Source organism: Phaenicophaeus curvirostris, chromosome 10, assembly GCF_032191515.1.
Source record: "Phaenicophaeus curvirostris isolate KB17595 chromosome 10, BPBGC_Pcur_1.0, whole genome shotgun sequence".
Classification (NCBI taxonomy): Eukaryota; Metazoa; Chordata; class Aves; order Cuculiformes; family Cuculidae; genus Phaenicophaeus; species Phaenicophaeus curvirostris.
In genome coordinates this window covers 27,397,267-27,421,295 of record NC_091401.1, presented here as the reverse complement: position 1 = coordinate 27,421,295, position 24,029 = coordinate 27,397,267, and the positions used below count along the sequence as shown (strand labels likewise).

General features: G+C 45.3%; 1 protein-coding gene across 5 annotated transcripts in view; it reads left to right on the top strand.

Annotated features, from left to right (window-relative positions):
• MAP3K13 (mitogen-activated protein kinase kinase kinase 13) overlaps positions 1-24,029 on the top strand; it is a 50,853-nt gene that overhangs the window by 7,642 nt on the left and 19,182 nt on the right. For 3 of the 5 annotated variants that reach the window (XM_069864715.1, XM_069864714.1, XM_069864719.1), the window contains 2 exons: positions 2,901-3,046; positions 18,816-19,387. In XM_069864715.1, coding sequence (XP_069720816.1) covers positions 18,886-19,387 — 502 coding nt within the window. In that variant the 5' untranslated portion in view covers positions 2,901-3,046; positions 18,816-18,885. Of the gene's footprint in view, positions 1-2,900; positions 3,047-8,559; positions 8,714-18,815; positions 19,388-24,029 lie in introns of those variants that run through there. The other 2 variants (XM_069864716.1, XM_069864718.1) reach the window with 2 other exon arrangements.

Below are 24,029 nucleotides of genomic sequence, written 5' to 3'. Positions count from 1 at the left end.
CACTGGCTTCCAAAGACACTTTCAGTTGAGGTTTCTTTGAACAAGAGTTTGGGTTTAACTCTGTTGGCTGCGACGTGTGAAACAGTTCTGGCCCTTGCTGGAGAGGGAACAGGAATTCAGCATTTGCCTTGTCCTCTCTTTGCACTTTTGCCCTGCAAATGTGTCGACTTTAACCTTTGAGAACTTGCTGATAAGCTGTTATCAGCCAGCAGGTAAAATAACAAACCCTCCCACCTTGCAGAGCTGGGATAGGAACTTCCCAAGTCTTCAAGGCCTGGGTGTCATTGTAGGAGCAGCATTAATCCAGGCGGACTGGCTCAGCTGAGGGCAAAGTTTGCTCTCTGAAGACATCTGCCACAGCTGCTGCTTCCCTGTTGTTGATGCAGCCTTCCCTGTAAGTATTTATTTTGCACAAAACATTTTATTTTGAACTACAGATCTGATCATGTTAGTGCAAACCTGTGGTATGGCGGCAGCAGCATCTTTAACAGATGTGAAGTGGAACACAGGTAAAGAAGTTCCATCTCTGTAGAAAACAATGCTAACAGTCCTATTAATTTCAGTGCAGCTCGGCTTTCACCATCAGTAGATGACTTTCAAAGCAAGTAATGTTTTGTTTGTTCAGTTCTTTAAACAAAATCCATCTGCAGGAGATAGCGTTTGAATCCAAATACTCAGAATTCTGCTGGTATTTTGTTAGGAGGAGAAATACCAGACTGAAAGAATTCCTTAGGCTCATAATAATTATATTAAAGAGAAAAAAGAATCCAATCAGCAGGTAAGTTTTGTAACCCTGTTTCCAGCCTGTGTGACTTCTGGGGTAGGTATGGTGGGGTTTATATTTGTTCTGTTCACATGGATAGTTGGTATCAAGGGGGTGAATGCATTTACACATTCTGAAAGGTGTGACTCTGTGATGCACACTGTTGCCTTCTGTCAGGTTGAACCTGGAAGGCAAGCGTTAAAAGCCAGTAGAATCTATAAAAGGTGGTGCTAAATGGGTGTGCAGGAAGAGCTGAACTGATCTGGTGGTAAGAGTGCTTTGCCCCAGCAGTCCTCTCTCATCTGGGGCACTGACACCTCCTTCCCTCACCAGCGGTTATTGGATGGGGTTTTACAGTCGGACCTTAGACAGCTGAGTTTTCTCATGTGCAATTCAATAATTTATTCTGATGCCATACCACCAACTTGGAGCGTCTGGTGTCTCATGGTCTTTATGAACGTCTTTTCACTTGTATGTGCTGTTTCTATATATATGGATTATGTTTAAAACTATAATGTCATCAAATACAATCTTCCTGGGTTTATGTGCTTTTGGTTCTCTCAAGTCTGTGTTATTGTTTCATGTGTAGTATCGATTTACAGTGGGGTTTTTTTTAAGCAAATGTGTGTGCTGAGCTGAGCTGTCAGTGCTGGGAATTTCATTCACAGGACTTGCTTTTGCTGCTCCTAGTTTTTAAGGCATATTCAGTAGTAATTATTCATCTTCTGGAATTGTGAACTGTTTCTTAAATGCCAGATTCTCCTGCATGTTTCCTATAACACAGGGTAGCTGTTATTCCCTAAAGCTGTGTGTGCAATTATAATGACCAGTTCACAGCGGTTCTTTTGAGATTGTTTTTCTGATGTTGCCGTCAGAAGTGACCGTGTTGGAATATGTGACTGCCAGTAATAAAATGTGCACGAATCAGGGAACAGCAGAAAAAGTTGAGGTGTGTGGGGTGAGTGGCTCAGTGGGAGAGACCCCTGGAAAACAAACAGCTCAGCTGGTGGTCGTGCCTGTCTGCTGTACGGGAGTGCTGGTGGCACTGTCTTTCTTGATAATGCTGTTGTTACAGATCTCATTACTGTTTCCTACATCGTTTTCTAAACAATCCTGAAGGTTAATCCTGGGTTAAGTTGAAGTATACAGTTTTCACATGGTCCGGGAATAAGCAATGCTTACTCCTGCTTCTGCAGGAAGCTAGGAATATGCTGAACTTCTCAAACTGTGGGAGTAGCCTTGGGACAAGCTGCATGGCCTATGGTGCAGAATGCGAGGCGGGTGGTGCCGATTAGCTTTTGTTGTTTAAAGTCTCTTAATTCTGGCAAGATGTTGTACTGGGATTACTGAATCCTTTCAATGCCGTAGTAGTTTCACGGTGTCTGTGATGATTAAGGATATAAGGAAAACAATGTTTTCAGGTAGAGCTGATCTCCTTTTAACACCAGTTAGTTTAGTCTTTCTGTTAAAGGTGAGTATTGCTGTTCTGTAATTTCAAGGGGGTGATTATTTTTAATTTATGAAGAAGTGGGCCAAGCCTTGCAGCTATTCTATGGGGTGGGAAGAGGATGCAGTAGGCTTGGAAGTGGAACTCTCAGTGTTTGTCTCTTGGCTTACGTGTTTCTGATAGCAGGAGGAATAATGGCATTATGAGTTGTACGTATGTAGGAGCACTGTAATAACTTCTGCTTCTTCTAACATTTCCTTAAAATTAGGAAAACAAAGAACTTGAAGTTTAAGTATCAAATGAAGTGTAAAAAGTCGTTAGCAGATTATCTTGATGTATGTCATTTTAAAATCTAATGCAATCCTGAATGATGTAATTTTGTAATATAGAAAGCTGTGTGCACTCTTACCAGAGCTGCTTGTTTAATTTAGATTAAAATGGTACTGTAAAAGGATTACAGAGCGTCTGCCTGTGCTGAAAAAGGATGTACTAAATGTGTTCAGGTCTCTTCCTACTCCTAGCTTCTTTTTGAAAGTGCATACTTAATTTTTTTTATATTTTCTGCTGCATTTAAATGTGTTGCACAAAATCAGGATGTGCTAATGGGATGCTTCAGGTGGATCACAGGAACATTTATTTAAATACACTTTTGTTCAGTAGGATTATGAATTTTCTTGCTCTTCTTTCTAGAGAGAAGAATTTGGGGCTGGGCTGTCCTAAACATCACTCATGGTGCAGATTCAGAGAACAGCTTGATTCATCTGACCTGAAGAGGAGGCACATGTGCAATAAGCCAAGAGGACATGGGCTGTCAGTGCATCTGGAAAAATGATCAGGTATCGGCCATTGTTGATTTTAAAATGTATTGACTGCCAGAGTCTTGAAGATGCGAGACAATAAAGCACTTGCTTCTGCAGTTGTCCTTAAATTTTAAGTGGGCTTTCCTTTTGGTGGTTGGAGTGAGATGAGTTGCCTGCTCGCTTCATGTTCCTGCAGGTTTTGTACCAACAGATAGGCAGCTTGGGAAGAGAGAACTGTGAAGGCCTTCACATCCCCCTGACCAAGGGAAAGGGTGTGGCCTGGGTCCATGTCATTTCAGGCGGCAGAGAGTTCCGTCAGGCAGCCAGACCTTGGGTAGTGGGTTTCCTCAGTGCAAAGGTGCTGTGGATGTGCATATTCTGCTTTGTGTGTCTCCTCTGTGCTTCCTGCCAGCTGGCCACCATGGCTCTAAGTCTGGGAAGGCTGCTGTTCACCTGCTGTATTAACTGCCTTTTTAGCAGCTAGGAAGTAGGCTCTAATGTCTCTTATGTTGCAGTGTTTTCTTTCCTGAAGGAGTTCGAGAGCTTTTCCTTGTGTGCGAGGACTGGGACCACCTTCCTCCAGGAAGGTGAAACCTGCAAGGGCAGTCTTTTGGACTTCCCCAGCCTTATCTGCGCCAGTTCCTAGGGCAGTAATGACAACCTACAGACTGTTGTCGTGGTGAGGAGCATGCAAGTCAGGGTCCATACCAACTTCAGGCTTCAACAAGGGAAGACATTGTGCATTTTGTCTTGTCACAGTCTTGGTGCTTTTAGAGTCTTTTGTTCCTGGAGTACTGCTAAAGGCAGTACAAGGTTAAAGGAAGCCATTGCACAGTCTCCTGTACTCTTAACCTGTCATATCCTGCTGAGCACATTCAGTCAAAACAGCAGTTGGTAGCTGCATGGGAGATGGTTTTGTTGTGAGAAGCCTTGTTTTGGTAGCAGAAGGTGGTAGTGCTCTCATTTGAAGGCTGTGCAGTGGTGGTACAGGTGTCCATGGGTTTAAAGAGCTTTTGGGTAGACACTTGATATAGGAAGCTTTCTCTCTACTGTTTTGTATCCACGAGTTTGTAGCCACCTCCAGCTCTCTGCTTTCATTTTTAAGCAGACTCAAGCACCTCACAGTGGTGCTGTTTTGTGAGCAGGGGCAGCTCTGATGATTCTGATCTGAGAGGGTCCCGGGACAGCCCTATTGCTTCTGTAGCAGCAACTTAGTCACCAAAATGTACACCCTAGCTTTATCCCACCCCAAAGGCAACCCCGTAGTCTGTGTGGGCTCATCTTCCAGCTACAGGCTCTGGGCCACAGTGGCTCAGTGGCTGCCACGGAGCAGTGAGGCAGGAATGGGGTCTGAGGTCATGGTGACTGTCTTGTTGTAAACAGACTCCCTGACAAAACACAGCTTGTAATTAGGGTCCCGACTCAAATTGCAGCTCCCCTGTTCTCATGGCATTGCATGTTTCCTGCTTTTGGGCTGTTTCTCTTTGAGGGACTGTTCTTCTTTCCGCTGCACTTCTTAGCTCCTACCTCTTTGTGCTGGGCCTGTCAAATTGCAGTCCTAGTCACCTACCTCTGCAGGGAGGACTTCTAAAGTCTTGGATTTGGGGAGGCTCTGGTTCAAAGCCTGAAGATCTGATGGTGTAGGTATGATTTTTTTTTTTTTTAATTTTTCTTCTTTCCTGTCACCCACCCTGCTCCTGAGGATTTGGACATGGAGTAGAGGAACATGTGCTTCCAGAACTGGAGGAGTGCATCAAAGATTTCCCAGATTTCAGAACCTGACATTCGTATGTCCCTCTGGCCATCTTACATATGCAAATATTTACCCAGGCTTTTTCCTCCTAGAGAATCCTTTGCTCTTTCACTTCATCTATTTATTCATCCAGGTAGGCAGTTTTCACAGTCAAGTCCCTCTTGTACCACCAAGTGTGTGCCAAGTAGATTCATAAACAGTCCTAATGATGTATAATTATGAAATTAACCTTTCATCTCTTTCTAATTTTCTGCTTTTGTTAGCAGAATATCTCACAAAAGCTGTTGGGCCTTTGCTTTGATTTTCTACTTCCCTGTGTGTCACAGGTGGGGTGCTGGAACGGAGAAGGCTTTTGCTCTGATGCAGTGGATGCATCCTTCCCAGTCAAAGGTTCTGGTAGGGTTTTAGCCCAAGATCAGCGTCGAGTTGCCAAGGCCAAGGCCTGCAAGTAGCAAATGTGCTCTGTTTTTAAGTGTCAGCACAATATCGTTACCCTCAGTCTTCTGCCAATTTAGTAATTCTCCAATTTATTAAAATTGAGGTTCCTGGGATTGGAGAACTTGTTAACTGATTATTTTAGGGCTGGGCTCAAATTAATGCAACGTACCAGTTTAAATGTTATGCCTAGCAGACACTGGATAACATTCACATTAGTCACTAATTGGCTTTAAAGTACTTAATTGTCTTGTCTTTTTCAAACATGGTGAATAGATGTTTTTTAAATACTTGCAGCTTTCCTTTTTACACCCATTCCCACCAGCCTTGCCTGCTGTGTCTCTGACAGTCTAGCAGCCCAGCTGCCTCTGAAACTCTTGCTAGGACTTGTATGGTACCTTAGGAGCTTTGGGGGTATAAAATATCTTCTACCCTGTTGTACTTCGTCCTTTTTTTGGTTTGGGGGTTTTCACATTAATACTAAACTAAGCTGTGGTTGGGCATCTCGTACTTAATAGAGTTTCCTGCTTTTACCAGTTTCTGAATGAGAAGGGGAAAATAACTTCCCTTTCTAATACTGGTCGCCTTAGTTGCTTGCCCCTGATGCATCACAAGAACTCTGTGGTGAGTATAACTAAAATAAGTAACTGGCTGTAACTGGCTGGTTTTCTAATGCTGCTGTTTGACCAGGTTAATTTTGTAACAGCCAACACTTTTAGGCCAATGGATGTTTTTTCTTTTTCACAGTGAGTTAAGGTTGTTATCTTGTTATCTCACATTCAGTTCAGGAGCTTTGTGTCTGAAAGTTTTACCTTGGGCTGCTGAGACACAGGTGGGATTGAGCGCTGGTACACCGAGACAAGTCACTGTGGAGAGAGGAACATCTTGCGTTGTATATGCAACCTCTTTTCCTCTACTGGAGTCTTCCTGGGATTTTGTTCCCACTTATTTTCTCTGCTGAATGTTTTTTTGCAAATGTTACTGCAATTAACCCTTGGAAACCTGAAAATTGTTTTCCTTTGTATTTTTATTCTGACTTCTGTCATTCTGCAGTGATGTTTCTCCTGTTCTTCCACCTCTCAAATGTAGTGCTGTGCTCCCCCTTCTAGCACCTGAATTCATCCCTTTTTGTTTTAGGGTAAGAGAGTAAATGACTATTTTTATTTCCATTTTGAAAATGCCAGGGAAATCTGGAAGCTGTTGCTTTTATGCTGTGGGGGTGATGCCAGCCGCAAAGCAGAGCTCTGGACTCTGAAGGGGAAGGGGAGGCAGGGAGTTGGAGCAGGTCCTCCAAACTAAGGCACCTGATGGACCTGAGGTTTGGAATCTTGACATGACTGGAAGAGGAGATGTCTCTCACCATGCCCCAACTCCTGCTTCTCGCTTATAGCTGCATACAGGCTGTAGTGGTGGCACCAGGCAGGAATTTTATACTTTGTGTTTTGGGACTTTTAGCCCTTAAAGAACATGTGTTTCTGCAGTAAAATTTAACTTGTGATTTCTTTGATCTTGACAGTAAGAAATGTGCATTTATTTTAATGTTCTCTGGTCAGCTTTCTAAAGCTCAATTAAAAAAATCAGAGTTCAAAATCAAAGCGCATTTTTTTGTGGCCGCTGTTGAATTCAGAGCTCACTAGTAACTCCCTGTCATTGCATTGGTGGAGCAATAGTGTCTAATAACGTGCTATGGTGCAGTAAAGAGGTGCCGAGAAGCAGATGTAGGAGTCTGATGGCTCCCAAGTGGTGCCTTTTGGCACAACAGAACTGGAGAAGAGAAGACCTGGCTGTACTGCCCTGGCATTCCGTTCCCTGTCCCACATCAAAGATGATGCATTAAAAAAATAACCTACTGCATGGAAAAATCTCCCTGTCCCCTCGGATAGGTACGTCTGTAGATAAGCGCTGTCTCTGTATCGGCCTCCAGGAAGGCTCTTGCATCCTGCCCTTCTGCTCCCTCCACATAAGCCGATGTCAGTTAAGCTAGCTCCATGATATTGAATGCTACCAAATCCTTGTTTTGAAGCCCAGAGCTGCATTGTTACATGCTCTCCTGATTTATTTTGGGATGTTACCCAGTTTCCATAAGGAAAGGTGGGACTCTCTCAGGCATTCTCTCAAGATGTGCTCCACCAGAGTAAGTTTTGGGACATTCTGTTTTGGCATAATTGCTTCCTAATTGCTAGGAAAACGGGTGGGGAAAATATGGAAATTCTGGCTCTTAATAATTTGAAGGCTGAAAATTTTTCAGAAGGAATTTTAGAGACCAAACAGATGAATTTTAGTAAGCCCTGAGGTGGTGTAATTGTGTCACTCACAGCCTGGGTTTTCCTGCAGACCTTGACCTTAATTCCTGATTACGCTCATCCCTCTACTCCTTCCCTTATATCCCAAAGGTACAAAAATAAGGCAAAACTTCTGCTCTTCCCCAGTCCAGATACAGGCTAATCAGAGCCAACCCTGTGTGTGTTCAACAGGACTTTGCCATATTTTTTGGTGTCAAAACAGTGCCCTTGGGTCTGTTAGGCAGAATTAAGGGTATTTGTTGGCATGGAATTGGAAATGAAATAAAAATGGCTGGTGGGCTGCGACAGAAGGACATTGTGCCCGCTTCCCTTACGTGGCCACAAGCCTGAAACCGTGTGCTTCGATTTTTGTTTCTGAATGTTTCTGATGTTGTAAGCTTGTCTGCCTGCTGTTGGGAATGTCTGATGAGAGCTGAATATGTGATTTTGTTAGTGCTCCTGTTTTTATTTTGTTGGTGTGTTTGCATCACTAATCAAATACAAGCCCCTATTGTTCTTCCTGCAGCCTCCTCCCAATACATGCTTATATTAGTTATTTTAGTAATAACACCCAGGGTTTGTAATCCTGGAAGAATCCAGAGAGATGGTAAACTCCTTTTCTGATTGCTAAATACATTTGATTCGTGTAACAGATGGCTGTTATTTGATACGCTGTTGTTACCCAAGCTGTGCGGAGGGGCAGAAGCTTGCCGGAGCGATGACTTGAAGGCGTGAGAGGATGTCCTCACCCGGTCTTCTCCATGGAATGGCAGCAGCGATGCCATTTTACCCAACAGCTTCGCTTCAGCGGTGAACAATTGTTGTGGGTGTCCTCTCCCCTCCTTGCACATGTCGTGCAGACGCGCACAGCCCTCCCGGCCGGCAGGGCAGCCCCGCAGGCTGGGCTGTTGGTGGGCTTGGGCTGCTCCGTGCCCAGATTTCTGCTGGCAGCAGGCGGACAGCGGTGCCGGCGCGGATTGGCTGCCCCCTGACTCCCCTCTCCCTCTCCTGGTGCGCAGCCCCAGCCAGCGCCGCCGAATCTCGAACCAACCCGATTTACATCCATTCATGAATCCGTGACGTCAGCACGCTTCTGTGCTTCTTTGCAGCAGGCTGCAGGATTGTGTGGGTGGAATTTCCTTTTATTTTGCAACACTTCCTTTTTTTTTTTTTTTTGCCTTCCATCTTTTTAAAACAAGAAAATGGAGCATCACATAGGAAATCCTAATCCTTGTAAGTATTGAGATGTAAATGTCTTGTATTGAAGTGTGTGTGTTTGTGTGTGTGTGTTTAATAGTCAGTGTTACCCTTTCGCCATTTATTTCAGAAGGACAGATGGATGTTAGATTTGGGATGTGAAAGGGCTGGAAAAATGATGCTGGGTGAAGGGAATTGGAAATGTGAAACCTTAATTTATCCATCAGTGGATATAGATCTGAGAGCCAGCCTGTCCTTTTGCTCGTTGGTGTGCTAGACATTTTTCAGTTGCGATTTTGCACGTTATCTTCTTGTGCCCCCCTTTTAAAGGGGCAGGGAATGGCAATGGAGAATGGAGATGTATTGAACATACAGGGAATGACATAAGAATAACTAGAGATAATAGAAAGAAGCAGAATGGTGTTTTTTACCGATTGGATTTTTCTCCTTGTGGGCTAATCAAATAATTCTTCTGTTGTGTTACAGTCAGAAATGGTTCAATTTTGTTTTTGAGGTGGAGATGTGTTTTTTCTTCCTGTCAGCCGGGTAGGAATTTGTTCCTTTATTAATGAAAATAGCAGTTAGAGCACTCTGTTGTGCTGAACACATGTTTTTTACCCCTTGTCTTCCTAATAAATGAGGAGACTGGGAGCACCTTTGCAGTTAATGATACTGTTCACCAGGGCAGAATTTGTCATATTCTCGCTTACCTGAATGGGGCATGATGTCATGTTTTCTCCCAGTGAAATGAGTGGAGCTGCTCTTTATTTTTGTTTTGGGGAGGTGGTTCAAGTACTGCAGTAGCTTAATCATATCGAGCCACATATCTCTTGAGGAAATGAAAAACTGGGTATTTTCAGTTGATCTGGAAAAAGATGGCACCAGGCCCATGTATTTGGATATACTGATTTTATCAGTGAGCACTCTGCTCAATAGAGGAATCTGAAAGAACACATTTTGATCAATAATTTTGAGGAAGAAAATATGAAAATACTTGAAATAAAAATTAAATGGCTTAGTGAAATGAAAGATGCAGCCAGCCTGAGTCGCAGATGTCAGCACAGCCACTGCTGTATGTGCAGCCACAGACACCTTGGGATAGCTAGAGTGCGAAGGTTAAAGTTGTCATTGGTTTAAAAGTTTTTGTTACTGTCCTTTTTTTGTGTCCCCCAGTGTATGGGGCTTTTTGTTTCCTAGGAGAGACAACCCTTTGAGCCTCTGTTTCTGTATCAGACTTTGACTGGGGAAAACAAATTGTGGTTTTGATGTAGTGAGGGTTTTTGTTTGTTTTGCTCTAACGCCAGTTTTGTTTCCTGTGTTTTGGGCCTCCAGTCCGATTCTTTGGTCTGGAATGGTCCTGCCAGTCAGATTTGTCTTTGTCTCCTGCTGCCTGATAGCTAGATTTATAGCTAGCATTCGTTTTGACCCCTGCGCCTGGAATCAGCAAATCGCTTCTACTACTGAATAGATGGTGGAGACTCTTACTGCTTCTCAGCTGTACCTGAACTTGTGGTTAAAAATGAGTGGTTGGGTGCTTTTTCCTGGTGGCTTTACTAACCTTCCTCTTTTGTTCCCTGCTATAAAGAGTTGGGACATGGCTCATTTCCAGGGGATGAGAAAACTGGTTAATGATTTGTTTGAAAATCCCTTTGTAGGTAAGCAGTTTCACAATTAGTAGTTACTGGAAGATAACTAAGCAGAGATCTAAGCGGAAACAGGTTAAGCTTTTAGCAGAGGTGGGATAAGAAAGTATTTCAGTATTTCCTGTTTTTTTGAGTTTCTGGCAGCTGGTGTTAGATGGTGATTGCTAGGACCGGAGTTGTTCCTTTCTGGTACCTGTTCCAGGATTTCCACAATGGAGGTGTGTGGATTTCGGATAGTGAGGCTTCTCAAAACAGTAGTGTCTCAAAATAAAATAAGTCTAATGTTGGTACATGAACAGGTTTAAGATCAGCTCAGGTTCCTCTTGGCTCTGGTCCCTGTGACCGAGGAAGGCAGCATAAGGTGCCCCAGCTGTGCCGTGCACAGCATTTTAGCCAACTCTCATCTGAGGTTCCATATTTGGAGGGTGACAGCAGCAGGCTTGCTGCTTCTACAACTTCCACTGGGTTTCTCAGCTGCAGCTGCATCAGAGTGAGTCAACTGACTCTGCATTTGCAGAGGCTGAAGTTCTTGGAGGTCTGGCACTTCAGTGAGTGCTTTTAATCCCTCCTTGGCAAATACATCCCATGCAAGGACTTTAGTCTTTTGTAGGCTGCTGGTTTCCTGACATTACAGCAAATCACTCTTGCTTCTTGGGCAAGAGGGAGTGAATATTTTACCTCAAACACACACTACTTCGGATTGGAAAGCAAATTGGCAGCTGTGGCAGAAATACTGAGGTGGGCTCAGAGCTTAAACACTTTGTACTTACTCCCACCCCTATAAATACTCAACATGTATTTTGACCTCTCTTCTTTCCCTGTTTACAACTTCAGCTGAGAAGTTGGTCATTAGATTGGGTTCAGCAGCAGTAGCAACAATTGGATGTTGGCCAGGGGGAAAAATAGGTTTTTCTGTGCAAAGTACACAGGTTCATAATCCTCCTATGAACCTGAAACTGTTTGTGCTGTATCTTTGTGTTGTATCATGGTTGGACTCGATGATCCGTTGGGACTCTTCCAACCTGGTTGTTCTATGATTCTGGAGCAGTCCAGTCTCATGCTGGCTCAGCATGAGAGTTGTTGTAAGGGGAGGAAGGAGAAGGTCCTGGCAGGGTGTGGGTGGGAGGTTGGACTTCTTCCAGCATAGTGGGCTTGAGGAGTGGAGGTCTCCCAGTGTGGACATTGTATTAATTCCTAGAATGTTTGTCCTCTTCTGTCCCCAGCCGGTCACTGTTACTGTTGGATCTTCTGGAGGACAGCAAAATCAGAAATGCAGCTGTACAGCTGCAGCTTCTCTGCTGAAACACAGACAATCCAACCTCACCACCCTTTGCCTGAGGAGATTCTTAACTCTTGGTTTGTCAACCACAGCCCAAAAGTGACCTAGCAGGGTTGAACTTGAGGGGCTAAGTGCCGCTTTCGGAGATCTCTGCAGGGTGTTAGATGGCAAAGGTTCTGCCAAGCCTCCAGAAGGTCCTCTAGGGTCTGTCAGTCCGTGACTGTGTGCTGTGCATGCTGTCTTGATCGCGTTACCGTCACGTAAAGCTCCAGTGGCCTCAGAATAGGATCACACCTCTCAGACGCTGCTCTAACCAGTTACGCTGTGTCGGTAATACAGGCTTAATAGAGACTTCTGAGAAAGTCATTGTGCTCACTTCTCTATCAAGGAGTAATCCTCTTTCCTTGTGGAAGCGTTATGGTGCTTACTACATAGAACTTTGTAAGGTGTCATTTTGCATCCGTGAGGTCTTCCAGGTGGATTGCAAGTGTCCTGTTCCATCAGGTGCACGTGAGCTGGTACCCCATGTAGTGCTGACAGCACGTACCCCAGTAATTCTTGTACCTTCATAGATAGTTGTTTGGTTACTTTAATGCTGAATATGAAGCGTGTGAGCTGGAAGTGCTGAAAAGTTTGTCTGTAGAGTTTTTACATAGCAAATGTGCCTTGCAAACATTGAATAATTCATATCCACTACAAAAATAAGAACAAGTGTGTGAGCGAATGTACCTGAGACCTGTCTGATGCCTCACGTGAATTGAAGTGAAAGTTTGATTCCTTCACTGGGTTCCTGAAAAAGCAGTTTGATATTGATCTTCATCCTTAAAGATTTTTCAAACATTAATTTTAACGCTACTCCATGAAGGAAAATACGACGTTTTGATTCTGTAAGTAGGGGAAATGAGGATATGCTGTTCGTTGGTAACACTGGAATGTTTCATTGGCTCCGCGTGGCGATGTCAGAGAGGCTGTAACGCGCCTGTGAACTTAACTTTGAGGCTTTCCTGGGTTTTGTAGCTGTAAAATATTTGAATGTAAATACTATAATCTGTTATTGCTCTTTAGTAACATAACGTGAATCTTTAATGAGGTAAAGAAAATGGTCAGAATTCTGAAGAGATAAAAGGAGGAGAGCAGAGCCTGAAGTCTGTGACTGGGGCTTAAAGGTTTTCATTCTGTGGAGACAGCTGGAAAGATGAAAGAGAAGAGTGTGGCTTAAGGTCATTTCTGAATTTTGATCTAAGACAGATTCCAGTAGTAATTCAGTTGTATAAAAGGCTAACGAGCATTTAGTCTGTCTGTTACACCAGCTCAGTGTTCTACACTGGTATTGCTGAGCCCATGATGGAGGGTGTCAGGGGTCCGTTAGACAGCAGGACATCGCGTGTGAAACTGCTCGTGTTCAAGGTGTGCACGTAGCCCAGGACACACAAGCAGCCAGTGAGGGAGAAAGAGCAAAACGGCGTACAGGGTTAAACTCTTCTTTGTGAGGAGGAATTCTTATAGCAGAGTGGTATGAAGTGGTCCTGGGTTTGCTACCCCTGCCCTGGAGGAGTGGGGCTGGGGGATTATCCTGTCTTCACAGCTCAAGGACCTCAGGCTGCTTTGCGACAGAAACGTGTAGTACCACAACCCCGCAGTGAATACAAGAGTCATTATGCAACATCACTTATTTCCTATGGCATCAGATTATGCAATTTCTGAGCAGAAGAACGCAAAGCCCTGGAAGAACACAGTAGCATTTTAGCAGATCCAAAAATACCTTCTGCAGGATGGAGGAAGCATTTCTGTGTGTAGTGCTGAAAATACACAGTTATGTAAGCTGCTTATTTCACAAACTGCTCTTAGCGGAGCTGGCTGCAGGTGAGACGGGCCTCAGTCCTGCTTGCACCGCCATCAGCTGAAGAGTCTCCCTGTCTACAGGGCAGGGTGAGGTGGCTCTTTGTCTGCCTTCTTCTCAAAGGGCATTTTTCTCTTTGTTTTGTTTTCTCCTTGTGCCAAAAAAAGAAGTGGGTGCTTGATTTCTTTTTCCAAGCCAAGCAATTCTCCACTCCCCACAGATTTGTGACCTTATGTTGAACATGTTCCTGGTTAAATATTGGTGTGGTGTTTGTGGAGGTAGAAATTCATTGTTATGCTGCGAGCAGATGCACAGATTTCAATAGTCAACACCATTCTTTTAAGGTGAAGTAAAGCCTTTGGAATCTATTGCATTTCATTGGGGGAGTCAAGAGCGTGGGAGAAAGGGGATCTGGTTGATATGGTTGGTTGGGGTTTTGGCAAGAGCACTTACCAGAAACTCTTAAAGAAACAAAACAGCTATAAAATAACAGGATGACCCTGCTCACAGGTGATTGATCAGCTAAATGGTATAGAGTAAGAGTAGGGTTAAACAGAGTGTGATGTTGAAACGTTCTTCTCTAAAAGCAGTTGTCCTACAGTGCTGCTTTGGAGATTGCACTACTCGCACTCTTCCCACCTTTCCTTGCCTTACCTGGACACTCTAGGATTATGCTGAGGCATTTAGGCTGTGAGACTGCAGAAGGTGTTCAGGGTAGGAAACATGTAAGGTAGTGACAGAGGGCTGCAAGAGTCTCATGAACTCAGGTGATAAAATATTGGTCAGATTTAGTGTTGATTAAGTGCAACTTCATCTTAACATCCTATACATAGGAATTAGGGTCTGGACTAGCTTTTACTGCTCAAGAACGAGATCTTAAATTTGTAAGAAGCCTATGGAAGTTAGCTCAGTGTCTTGAGGCCCACTTAGACATCAGGAAGCTTTAGAGGAATAGTGAGTAAAGAAATGAAGGACAAAAGAAATTGTTATGCTTTGCACATTTCTGTGGCCAGCCCACCTCGGGGATTCTGTCTGTGGCCTGACTCTGCTTCTCAGGTGATACAGAAGAAATGGAAAAGATGTAGAGATGTGACCAGAGAGCAGCTTTCATAGAGTGAACAAGTAGGTAGTGTGGGAGCTTTTAGGCTTGAAATAAGATGTTAGAGGGGAGGATGAGGTAGTTCATAGCATCACAGCTGACACTGAGAAGATACATAGGGTTCAGGTGTCACCGAAACTGTAAACGACTGGCTGTTCAACAAAAGGAGTCAGGTGAGAGATTCGAAATGAAGCACAATTTGTGTTACCTTTGCAGCATACAGGTAAGCCACAGCATCGTGATGGCCAAAGTGTTGCGGTTAAAAAAATTCTTTGATGCATTTGCACAGGAAAAATACTTCTTGGGCTACAGAGCAGACACACACAACTGTGTGCCACTGCTGGAGAAAGCAGTGAGCTGCCAGTCGTGGGGAGCTGGGCAGCAGTGCACTGGTGAGGGTTCACTGACTGCAGGTCCTTTTCCTGGGGTTTGCAGGCAGGAAATGAGGAGAGATGAACCTGTCATTCTGAGGTGGAACGGTTTCTTCTCACACTGTAGTCCAGGTGCCACTTATTTCTACTCTGTCAGGCTTAGTTGGAATATATAAGATTCAAAGCAAACCTCCAGCTGGCTCTGCACAGAGCCTGAATTCAGCCATTACGAATATTTCTTGGCTGCTCTACCGTACTATTTTTGTCAGTGTCAGAAAGGGTTCAGGCCAAAGAGCCAGACAGCGTTCTCTTTCTCACTGGTGCACTGACAGGCAACAGTGTATTATGACTGGAAGATCACTTTTGCCAAAAATGATGCGTTCCTGTTTTAGAATAGACCGAATATATTGACTAAAGGCTGACTTAAATCAGCAGGCATGGGAGTTCAGGCTTCTTTTGTGATAATATAGATATAGCTATGTACAACATAGCTACACATCTGTGGTCTCGTGTGCTGAAAGCCCATGGCGCTGTTAAAACTGTCTGTTAATGTGTTAGAGTGGTCATGACTGTTGTGAGCCCTGAGCAGTTGCTGCCACGTTGCTCAGGTGATGGTTATGGTGTCTGCAGAAGCGACTCCTCTTGTGTTGGGGTGGCATCCAAATATTTACTAGAGAAATGTTGCAGTCAGGATTCTGCAGGAGGAACAGTACTAGTGTGGTGTTTATCTGACAACCACAAGGAACAGGGTAAAGCACAAAAAATCCAGTGTCACGGCACTTCAGTTTTCCCAGGTAGATCTGTTGTTGCTTGTAGAGTAAGTTAGGGTACGTGCATCAATGTATTCAGAGCCGTTGGAGTGACAGTCATAAAATCAGATGAATTTTCTGCTGTTTTGCCAGAAAATTGTTATATTTCATCAGTATCATAATTGTAAGATTTAAAAATAAGGCTGGCTTGTGGTTGAGCATTTGTGTGGGTGTGAGATGGGGTGTATGTTGTGATGGGGAAGAAACAGACTTCCGTAAAGGAGCAGTGTCTTGAGAAAGAGGTGGATTGCTTAAAAACACCCAGATTCTGCCTTGGGCTACTCCGCAGTTAGCGGGAAAATTTGCCCATAGTGATGGGTGGACCATGTCCCATTGATACCAGACAGCTCCATGGTGTCGTTTCTTTTTTGAAAACCTAACAAAATAGAGCTTTTTTCCCCTCCCTGGAGAAAGAACAGAAAGGCAGAGCTGGGCAATATGTATATATTGGCTGGGTACTATAGGAAATAGTTATTTAAGGAAACTAAATATTATTGTACATCTGTGCTGTTAGGAAAGCAAGTGGTGACTGCTTTGAGCTTAGAGAACCTGTACAGCATATGCTTGGTTTCTGTGCTGTACCTGGAACTACACTTTGCTGGTTTTAGCCCAGCTCTTTGAAGGGGCCGCTTCCATTGTGGCCCATGTAAGACATTTGTTTAACTCTGCCATCTTCAAGACTGACCTTTGCTTTCACACGTTCATAAGTGTCGGGCTTGAACAGGCAGCCGTGTGCTCTGTGTGTGTCCGAACACTTTCCTAGATGGATGCATCCAGGAGAAGATGCAGCACTGGGCAAAGAGCATGCTTTGGGATAGTGAATTCACCTACGCTGGTGCTGCCCTGGGTTTACTGTTACCTTTCCAAAGGTTTCAAACTGCAGTTGGGGCTGTCTGGCACGTTGAGGTGCTGTCTCGCTCCTCCTGGAAGAGGTGCACTTTCTGTTCTGTTTGTCTGGGCATGGTGGGATTTTGCCTGGAAAAACGCTTTGCCTGGGAGTGTAATCTTGTACAATAAGTTGTGATGGTTCAAAATTACGCTGGGCCTTAAATTTCCTTATAGACATAAAATAAATGTGCTAGCTGCAGAGGGCATGAACTCATCAGTACAGTTCGGATCAGCCGGTCTGCCTTGAAGTCTGCTTTTGCAGAAGCGCTTTGTGAAATCAGAGCCTCTTAAACATGCACACAGTCCTCCTACACACAAAGCTTTCAGCTCCTGGCTTGAAGGCTGCCGCAGCAGAAGCCTCACTTGGATAGGAACAGAACGCTGCTGGACTGTGCTCTGCGCTGTGGAGGCTAAGGAGGCACGTACAGATTGTAAGAGTCCTGAATGGCAAGCAATCTATGTATAGCAAGACTTTAAACTTTCAAGGGTATGCTTTTCTTTGCATAGAACTAAACTAGATTTCATTTATTGGGAAGAGTTCCAGCATGAACAGTCTCAGCCATTGCCTGGGTACCCTGACCAAAAGAGTAAGGGAGGCATAAAGATAAAGCTTGGAAAATGCTCTTCACCCCTTTTCTGAAGAGATAGCAGGGGAAAAAGACAATCTGATTTGCCTTTGTGAAATCAGATTTTGCTAAGGAAAGAGGCTGCAGCTTGCAGAGTTTACTGTAAAATTTTGGGAATTGGTCAGTCTAACACTGGCTACTGGCTGGTCAGGAATAGCCAACTCCGAGCTACCCGTACAAGTCAAACCCAGCTCTGCCCACTATGGAACGGGCTGCAATTTTACCTCACTTGCTGTTTTGCTTTCTTTTAAACAATGGTGTTTGCAACCTAAATGATGTTCTCCTAATAAAGCTTTTGTGCACACCGCAGGAATACAGGATTGTAAAACAGGCTCCTGCAAAACAGGCTGTTCCCATTTGCTGCTGCTGCTGTTGGAGAGGGGCTGCAGCCCAGGGCACGAGCTTGAGCTTTCCATCCACCAGGCTGAAGGCGTTATCTCTCATCTCCGTAATGACCTCGTCTCGCAGTTGTGGGTCTGAGCTGTTCCCTTTCCATTGGCCAGTGCTGCCCGGCTGTTGCGTTCTTCCCTTCAGTTGCTGTTTGCAGAGAATGGGACTTTGCACCCAGCCTAACTGATCTTAACTTTTTAACAAAATAGTTTGTGTTACTGTCGGGGTTTTTTCCGCCCTAAACTTCACATGGAATTTAAAAATGAGTTTTGTTCTGAGTGCGTTTAATTACTTCAGCAGAGTTAGAACCTGTTGTTTCAGAAGGGGCTCTCCCCGCCAGCGAGTGCCGTGTGGCTATTGCAGCGTGGTCCATGGCTGTCGGCTGCCTCTGGAAAGGCACTGGATTGGGGAAAAAGTGTATTCATGGGGGATATAACAAGAGAAGAGGGATGGGGGCACTTTTAACAGGGAGCGCATCATCTCTGGTGTGCAGACTACCAGGAACTTCAGGCAAAAGCGGAGCAGCGGGAGGAGATGCTCCTCAGGCTTGTGAAAGAGGCAAGGTCAGAGGAGGGTGTGCTGCTCCTGGGGAGCTCTGGAGGCTCGGCTCTTTGTGAGGGTGACTTGTCCTGGATCAGAGAATGCAGCGTATTGAACTAAGTTGAACTTGAAAGGATTAAACTGAAGGGCTGAGGTGGTCTCTGAGGAGACAGCTGCAGACTGTCTCTTGGTGACTTGAGGTTCCTGTATCGCTGTCTTTTGATCCTCTTTGTCTCAAGGGTTTGCAGAGGAATCCTGAGCTTGTGGGCTCTGCCAGACCCAGAAGCAGTGCTGGGACTCACACCGTACCTGTGCGGGGAAGCACCTGGGATCAGATGCAGTCTGATAAATGCTATGCTAACAGTGAGGAAACAGCTATTTGCTGCAAGTCTTTTGCAATTGACCTTTAGGCTTTTGTTTAAAACCGGTGGTGTTTTGTTAGTGGGGAATTCCTACAGTATGTTACTGAAACTGTGTATGAGGGGAGTTTCTGTTGGAATAATTTATGTGCTTCTTTCAGGGCAGTAATTATTTACTAAGTATCGGTGGTTGTCTGGAATGTCTGGTTAATTATCAGCTCACCTCTGTGAAAGCACACAGAGTGAAAATACATAAATAAAAATCTGAAAGTTGTTTTTTCCCTCTCATTTCAGGTACTGGGTCCATGTGTCACGTCTGAATTATCTTCGAATTCCCTAAGTTTGAACTCGTACCATCTCCTTGATGCACACTCACGACATCATGGCCAGTACTCAGGAGCACCTGAAATTGTCTTCCTCCCCAAACTCTATTGGCAAAGCTTTCTGTGAAGATAAAGACTTTAGTATGCTACATGATGAACACGTGCCTGCTGGAAACCACCCGTCCCCTGAGCTCATCGAGGACGTGCGCGAGAAGGGCTTGCTGCAGGCAGACCTCATCGAGAACATGAGCAGCCCGGTCACTGCAGCCGTACTGACCAGCATCAGTGAGGACTCTAGGGACCAATTTGAGAACAGCGTGCTGCAGCTGAGAGAGCAGGATGAGTCTGAAACAGCCATTCCTCAGGGCAACAGGAACACTATGGATGGGGAGAGCAACAGTGGGGCAGATGATGTCAAAGTCCAGTTCAACAGATCAGGCAGTGGGAGTGGTGGGTTTCTTGAGGGACTTTTTGGTTGCCTGAGGCCCGTGTGGAACATCATAGGCAAGGCGTACTCCACAGACTACAAATTGCAGCAGCAAGGTAAGTAGGGAAGCAGAACTTGATTGCTTCTGGAGGAATGCGTGGAGATGAGGAAAGAAATCCAGGGCTTTTTCCCAGCTTTCCATGTGACTGTTTTTGTCTCGTGCAGGCCTATTATGGGTTTGCAAAGACAAATCCTGTGCTGCACAGCCACCCACTGTCATTTGTAGCAAAGGCAGCTTGTGATGGAGTCAAAACCAGTTGCCTGTTCCGACCCATGTCTTGGGCTGCTGTGACAAGATCTGAATCCAAACTGCAAATTTCTGAGAATCAGAAAGATTTGTGTTGAGTGCTGGGATTGTATCAACTACTTCATTTCTGCATTTTTTTTTTCATGGCAGATGGAAAACACAGGCATAGGCAATTTCATCACGCTAGGAGAAAAAACGTTGACCTGGGCTTTTCTACTCCTGCATGTGTATGCAAAGGCTGTCTCCAGCTGAGCACCAAAGAGCAGGAATATTGCTTTAAGCTGAAACAGAGGAGGTTAAATGAGATCTTAGGAAGGAATTCTTCCTATGAGGGAGCGAGTCCAGAGAAGAGCAACGAAGCTGGTGAAGGTGCTGGAGAACAGGCCTTATGAGGAGCGGCTGAGAGAGCTGGGGGTGTTTAGCCTGGAGAAGAGGAGGCTGAGGGGAGACCTCATTGCTCATAGCTACCTGAAAGGAGGTTATAGAGAGGAGGGTGCTGGGCTCTTCTCCCAAGTGACAGGGGACAGGACGAGAGGGAATGGCCTCAAGCTCCGCCAGGGGAGATTTAGGCTGGACATTAGGAAAAAATTTTTCACAGAAAGGGTCATTGGTCCCTGGCAGAGGCTGCCCAGGGAGGGCATTGAGTCCCCTTCCCTGGAGGGGTTTAAGGGACGGGTGGATGAGGTGCTAAGGGACATGGTTTAGTGTTTGATAGGAATGGTTGGACTCGATGATCCGGAGGGTCTCTTCCAACCTAGTTTTTCTATGATTCTATGATTTCCAGTGAGGGTGAGGAGGCCCTGGAACAGGCTGCCCAGAGCAGTGGTGGCTGCCCCATCCCTGGAGGGGTTCAAGGCCAGATTGGATGCGATTTGGAGCAACCAGATCCAGTGGGAGGTGTCCCTGCCCATGGCAGGGGTGGAACTGTAGGGGCTTTAAGGTCCCTTCTGACCTAAACCATTCTGTGGTTCTGTGGACATATTACATGAACTTCTCTGTCTTTTTGTTCAGCAGTAGTGTTATTCTTTAAAATATCATTCTATCCTTATCTTTCCAGAAATTTATCCTTTAAGGTTTGTACCTTTTTCAGGTAGATGGATAAATGAGTATAAATATAAAAAAAAAAATTTAAAAAAAATGTTTTGGGCATAAGCCTTATCAGTCAGCTGCATACATATATCCTTAGGGATTCCTGAAAGCTACAGAGCAGGTTATGCTTTGCCTTTGGTGTCTAATTTCTCCCCTAGCACAGGGGGAGGGAAGTGGCAGATGGGAAAAGAACAAGCTGTCATTAGAATTAAGGAGCTGAAATGGTTGAGGCTTATTGAAAATGGGAGCAGCCTGGCCACCATCCTATATCCTAGGGTGGAAGTCTCCTGCATTGTTGTGATCAAGACTCAGTATTAATCAAATGGTTTTCTGGCATAGACAAATGAGAGAATACATGGTGAGAAATCCCATCTGAGGGGTATCTAAATCCCAGAGTCGGGTTGGGGAACAGCTCCTGATATCAGGGAACAGGGCTCTTAAACAACATGTTGAGGGAATCTGCTTTGAAATAAGCTTACTGTTTCTTCCTAGAGTCAGTGGTTTCTTGTTCCTAACTCTGAGCAGAGAAATCCACCTCTGGACTGCAGGATGGCGAGTGCCTCCAGAGCCAGCAGCCTCTCGTCTGTCAGGCCTGTGTGCTCAGTAGGAGCTCACTTGGTTTTGAAACCCTTGGCAAAGCTGGTTTAAGTGTTGTCTGCATGTTGTAAACTCGGTGTGCCACACATAGTTGAGCCTGTAAATAAAAGAAGTGACTGAAGACTCGCTGGGGAGTTAACCCTGCTGGGATGGTTGCACAGTATGTGGAGTAGATGTGGTGAGTTTTGGGAGAGACTGTGTGTGGCTGGAGAGCCTCCCTTGTGAAGGCCAATGAGCTCGGAGCAGTTGGGTGACGTTCAAAGGAGGCACAGTGTCTGTTCTGCTGCTTTGGTTTGTGTGTTTGTGGGTTTTTTCCCCAAGGAAAGGGCACAGGTGCAGATTTCCATCGCCGCCTTCAGCCACTGGCCGTCCCGCGCAGGCGATGTCTCGCCAGTCGGGGCTTCGGGTTGCCGGGAGCTGCTGCACCGTCCGTGCTTGTGTATGCCTGCAGGCTCAGGTGGGCAGCTCCGGGAGAGCTACCTGCGAGGTGGGGAGATCCTGTTTTCCATATAATTTGGACAGCAGATGCATTGGCGTCTGCAGTTTAATATGTGCTCTGATGACCCATGGGGGATGCTTCCTTTTGTGTGAAAGTCAGTAATAAAGAAGATTGAAGCGCCAACTAATGAAAATGAGCAGCTGACAGTGTTGCTGTGCTTAGGGGTGCACGTGGAGCTCCTGTTCGTAGGCACAGAAGTACCTTGCTGTGCTCGGTGTCATGAGCACGTTCGGAGCCATGAATTCATGGATGCTTTGCAGCTTGCGGTTGGCATTAGGCCCTTCCTGAAAGGGCAGTTTTGAAATGGCTGCAGATGTGGCAAGGCTGAAGATTAATTGGGATCTGCTGTGTGTGGCCTGTGTGGTTTAGCTCCATATTCAACGTCTTTACCATCATAAATGAAAGTGGAAAGAAGGTGATATCTTTTTAAAGCTGTTTTTCCCTCTGGAGCTGCTCAGTCAGATGGGCCTGGGATGGTCGTAGTACAATTCTGTTAGCCAAGGATAAACCTTTTTTAAATTGTTTCTGTGCTGACATTTGAAGATTTTGTCAGAATATTCATGTTTTGTTTTCCAGATGATCTCATTCCATTCCTCCTTCTTGCCACCAGAAAATCTCCTATGTGTGAATTTCATCAGCTGCATAAACCCAGCAGTTTAGTAACCAATGTGTGCGAGTCCTTTGATTTTTGCTGTCTTTAAGCAGGGCCACAGAGAAAACGAGGTTTGTGCCTATGCCAGCACTGTGCTTTTGGAGAAGACAGGCTGAGGAAATGTCTCTGGCCCTTCCAGCAGCAGAAGGAGGCTTGCAGTGGCCTTTCTTTCCCCTGGCAGCTTATTTACAGTCTAGGGGTCTTTTCCCTTTTCAGCCCTAGGAGTGTTTGGCCGCAGGAGCAATCCTGTGTTGGGCTGAATCAACAAGTGGAGGAGGGGTCCGGTTTGGACCTGCACCCATGGGGAACTGTGCCTGCAGAGGCTTCCTAGGACTTTTTGCTGCTCACCATCATCTCTGCTTGCCTACTCTGAGTCTTCTCCAGGCAACTGTTTGTCTTCTCTGAACAGAAGTTGCCCAGACTCTGGGGCGTGGTGGTGGTGAGGTTTCAAGTGGTACAATATAAATAGGTCTCATGCCCTTTGCAGATGCTTGATGGTTGAGTCCGTGTTGCCTGTGAAGGGCCTGGCTTGCAGCTTGCTGAATGGGGGAGAAGGTCAGAACAACTCTTACATGGTTCCACATTATCTTCTTGTTGAAATGACTTCTTGTGTGTCCTCCTTGGCATCTGGGGTGCTCATCAAAGAGGATTATGTTTCTGTGCCTGCCCTGAGGGCCTGCGGTGGGCAGAGCTTTGGTCAGCTGGAACGTGCTACGGTGGGCTGTGCTGGTTGACTGAGCAGTGCCAGTTGCTGCTGTTGGATGCTCTGCCTGCCCACAAGGAGTCATTCCTGCAGGGAGTGGATGCCTTTGTGCTGCTCAGTGCCTGCCAGCTGGTTATCTGTGGCTTAAGTATTTTGGGTTTGACCCATAAAACCGCTCCTGACTGTTTTTCCAGTTGTTTGCACTGACTTCTAACGGCTTTTGGTGAGTGCTTTAAGGGCATGTACTCAGTTCTTTAATTTGCATCTACCAGTCATTTAATTTGGATCACTGGGGCTCCAGCACTTTATAGTGAGACTTCTTTGTGTTTTCTACAGACTCATTAGCTCTTTGAGCTGTTTCCTTTGGATTAAGAATCTGTCTTCAGGGAGTTCCCTTTCACCAGTTCTGGGCTCACCATCCTTGTGTGCATTTTGTGTGAACCTGGGGAGCAAGGTGCTTTATGAAGCATGCTCATGTGTGTGGGATTCTGTAAACCAGAGGTGCTTCTTGTTCCAGTGCCAATGCCGGCCAGTAGCCAGCGCTGGCAAGTGGCAAATGTTCACATGTAATAGACTGACTCAATGGCTCAGGCTGCTCCTGCATTTATTCCCCATGGGAAACAGATTCCCGTCATTCTGCTCAAATGGTTCATAATCACTTTAGAAATGCAAGCTCTTGCGTAATTTCTGCTGCTATTACACTTAAATTTGTTTAGTGGAGGTATCCCACCAGTTTCTTTAGGACCAGAAGAGTCTGGAATAAAACATGCTCCGTGTTGAAAGGAGTTATCCTTCCCTGTCTTGCCGGGGAGGAGGGGTGAGCACCAGGAGAGCTGAAGCAAGCCCTGAAGTGTGAGCGATCGCAAAGGATGTTTGGCTTAGTGACGTTGACGGACTTCTCGGTCAAGGCT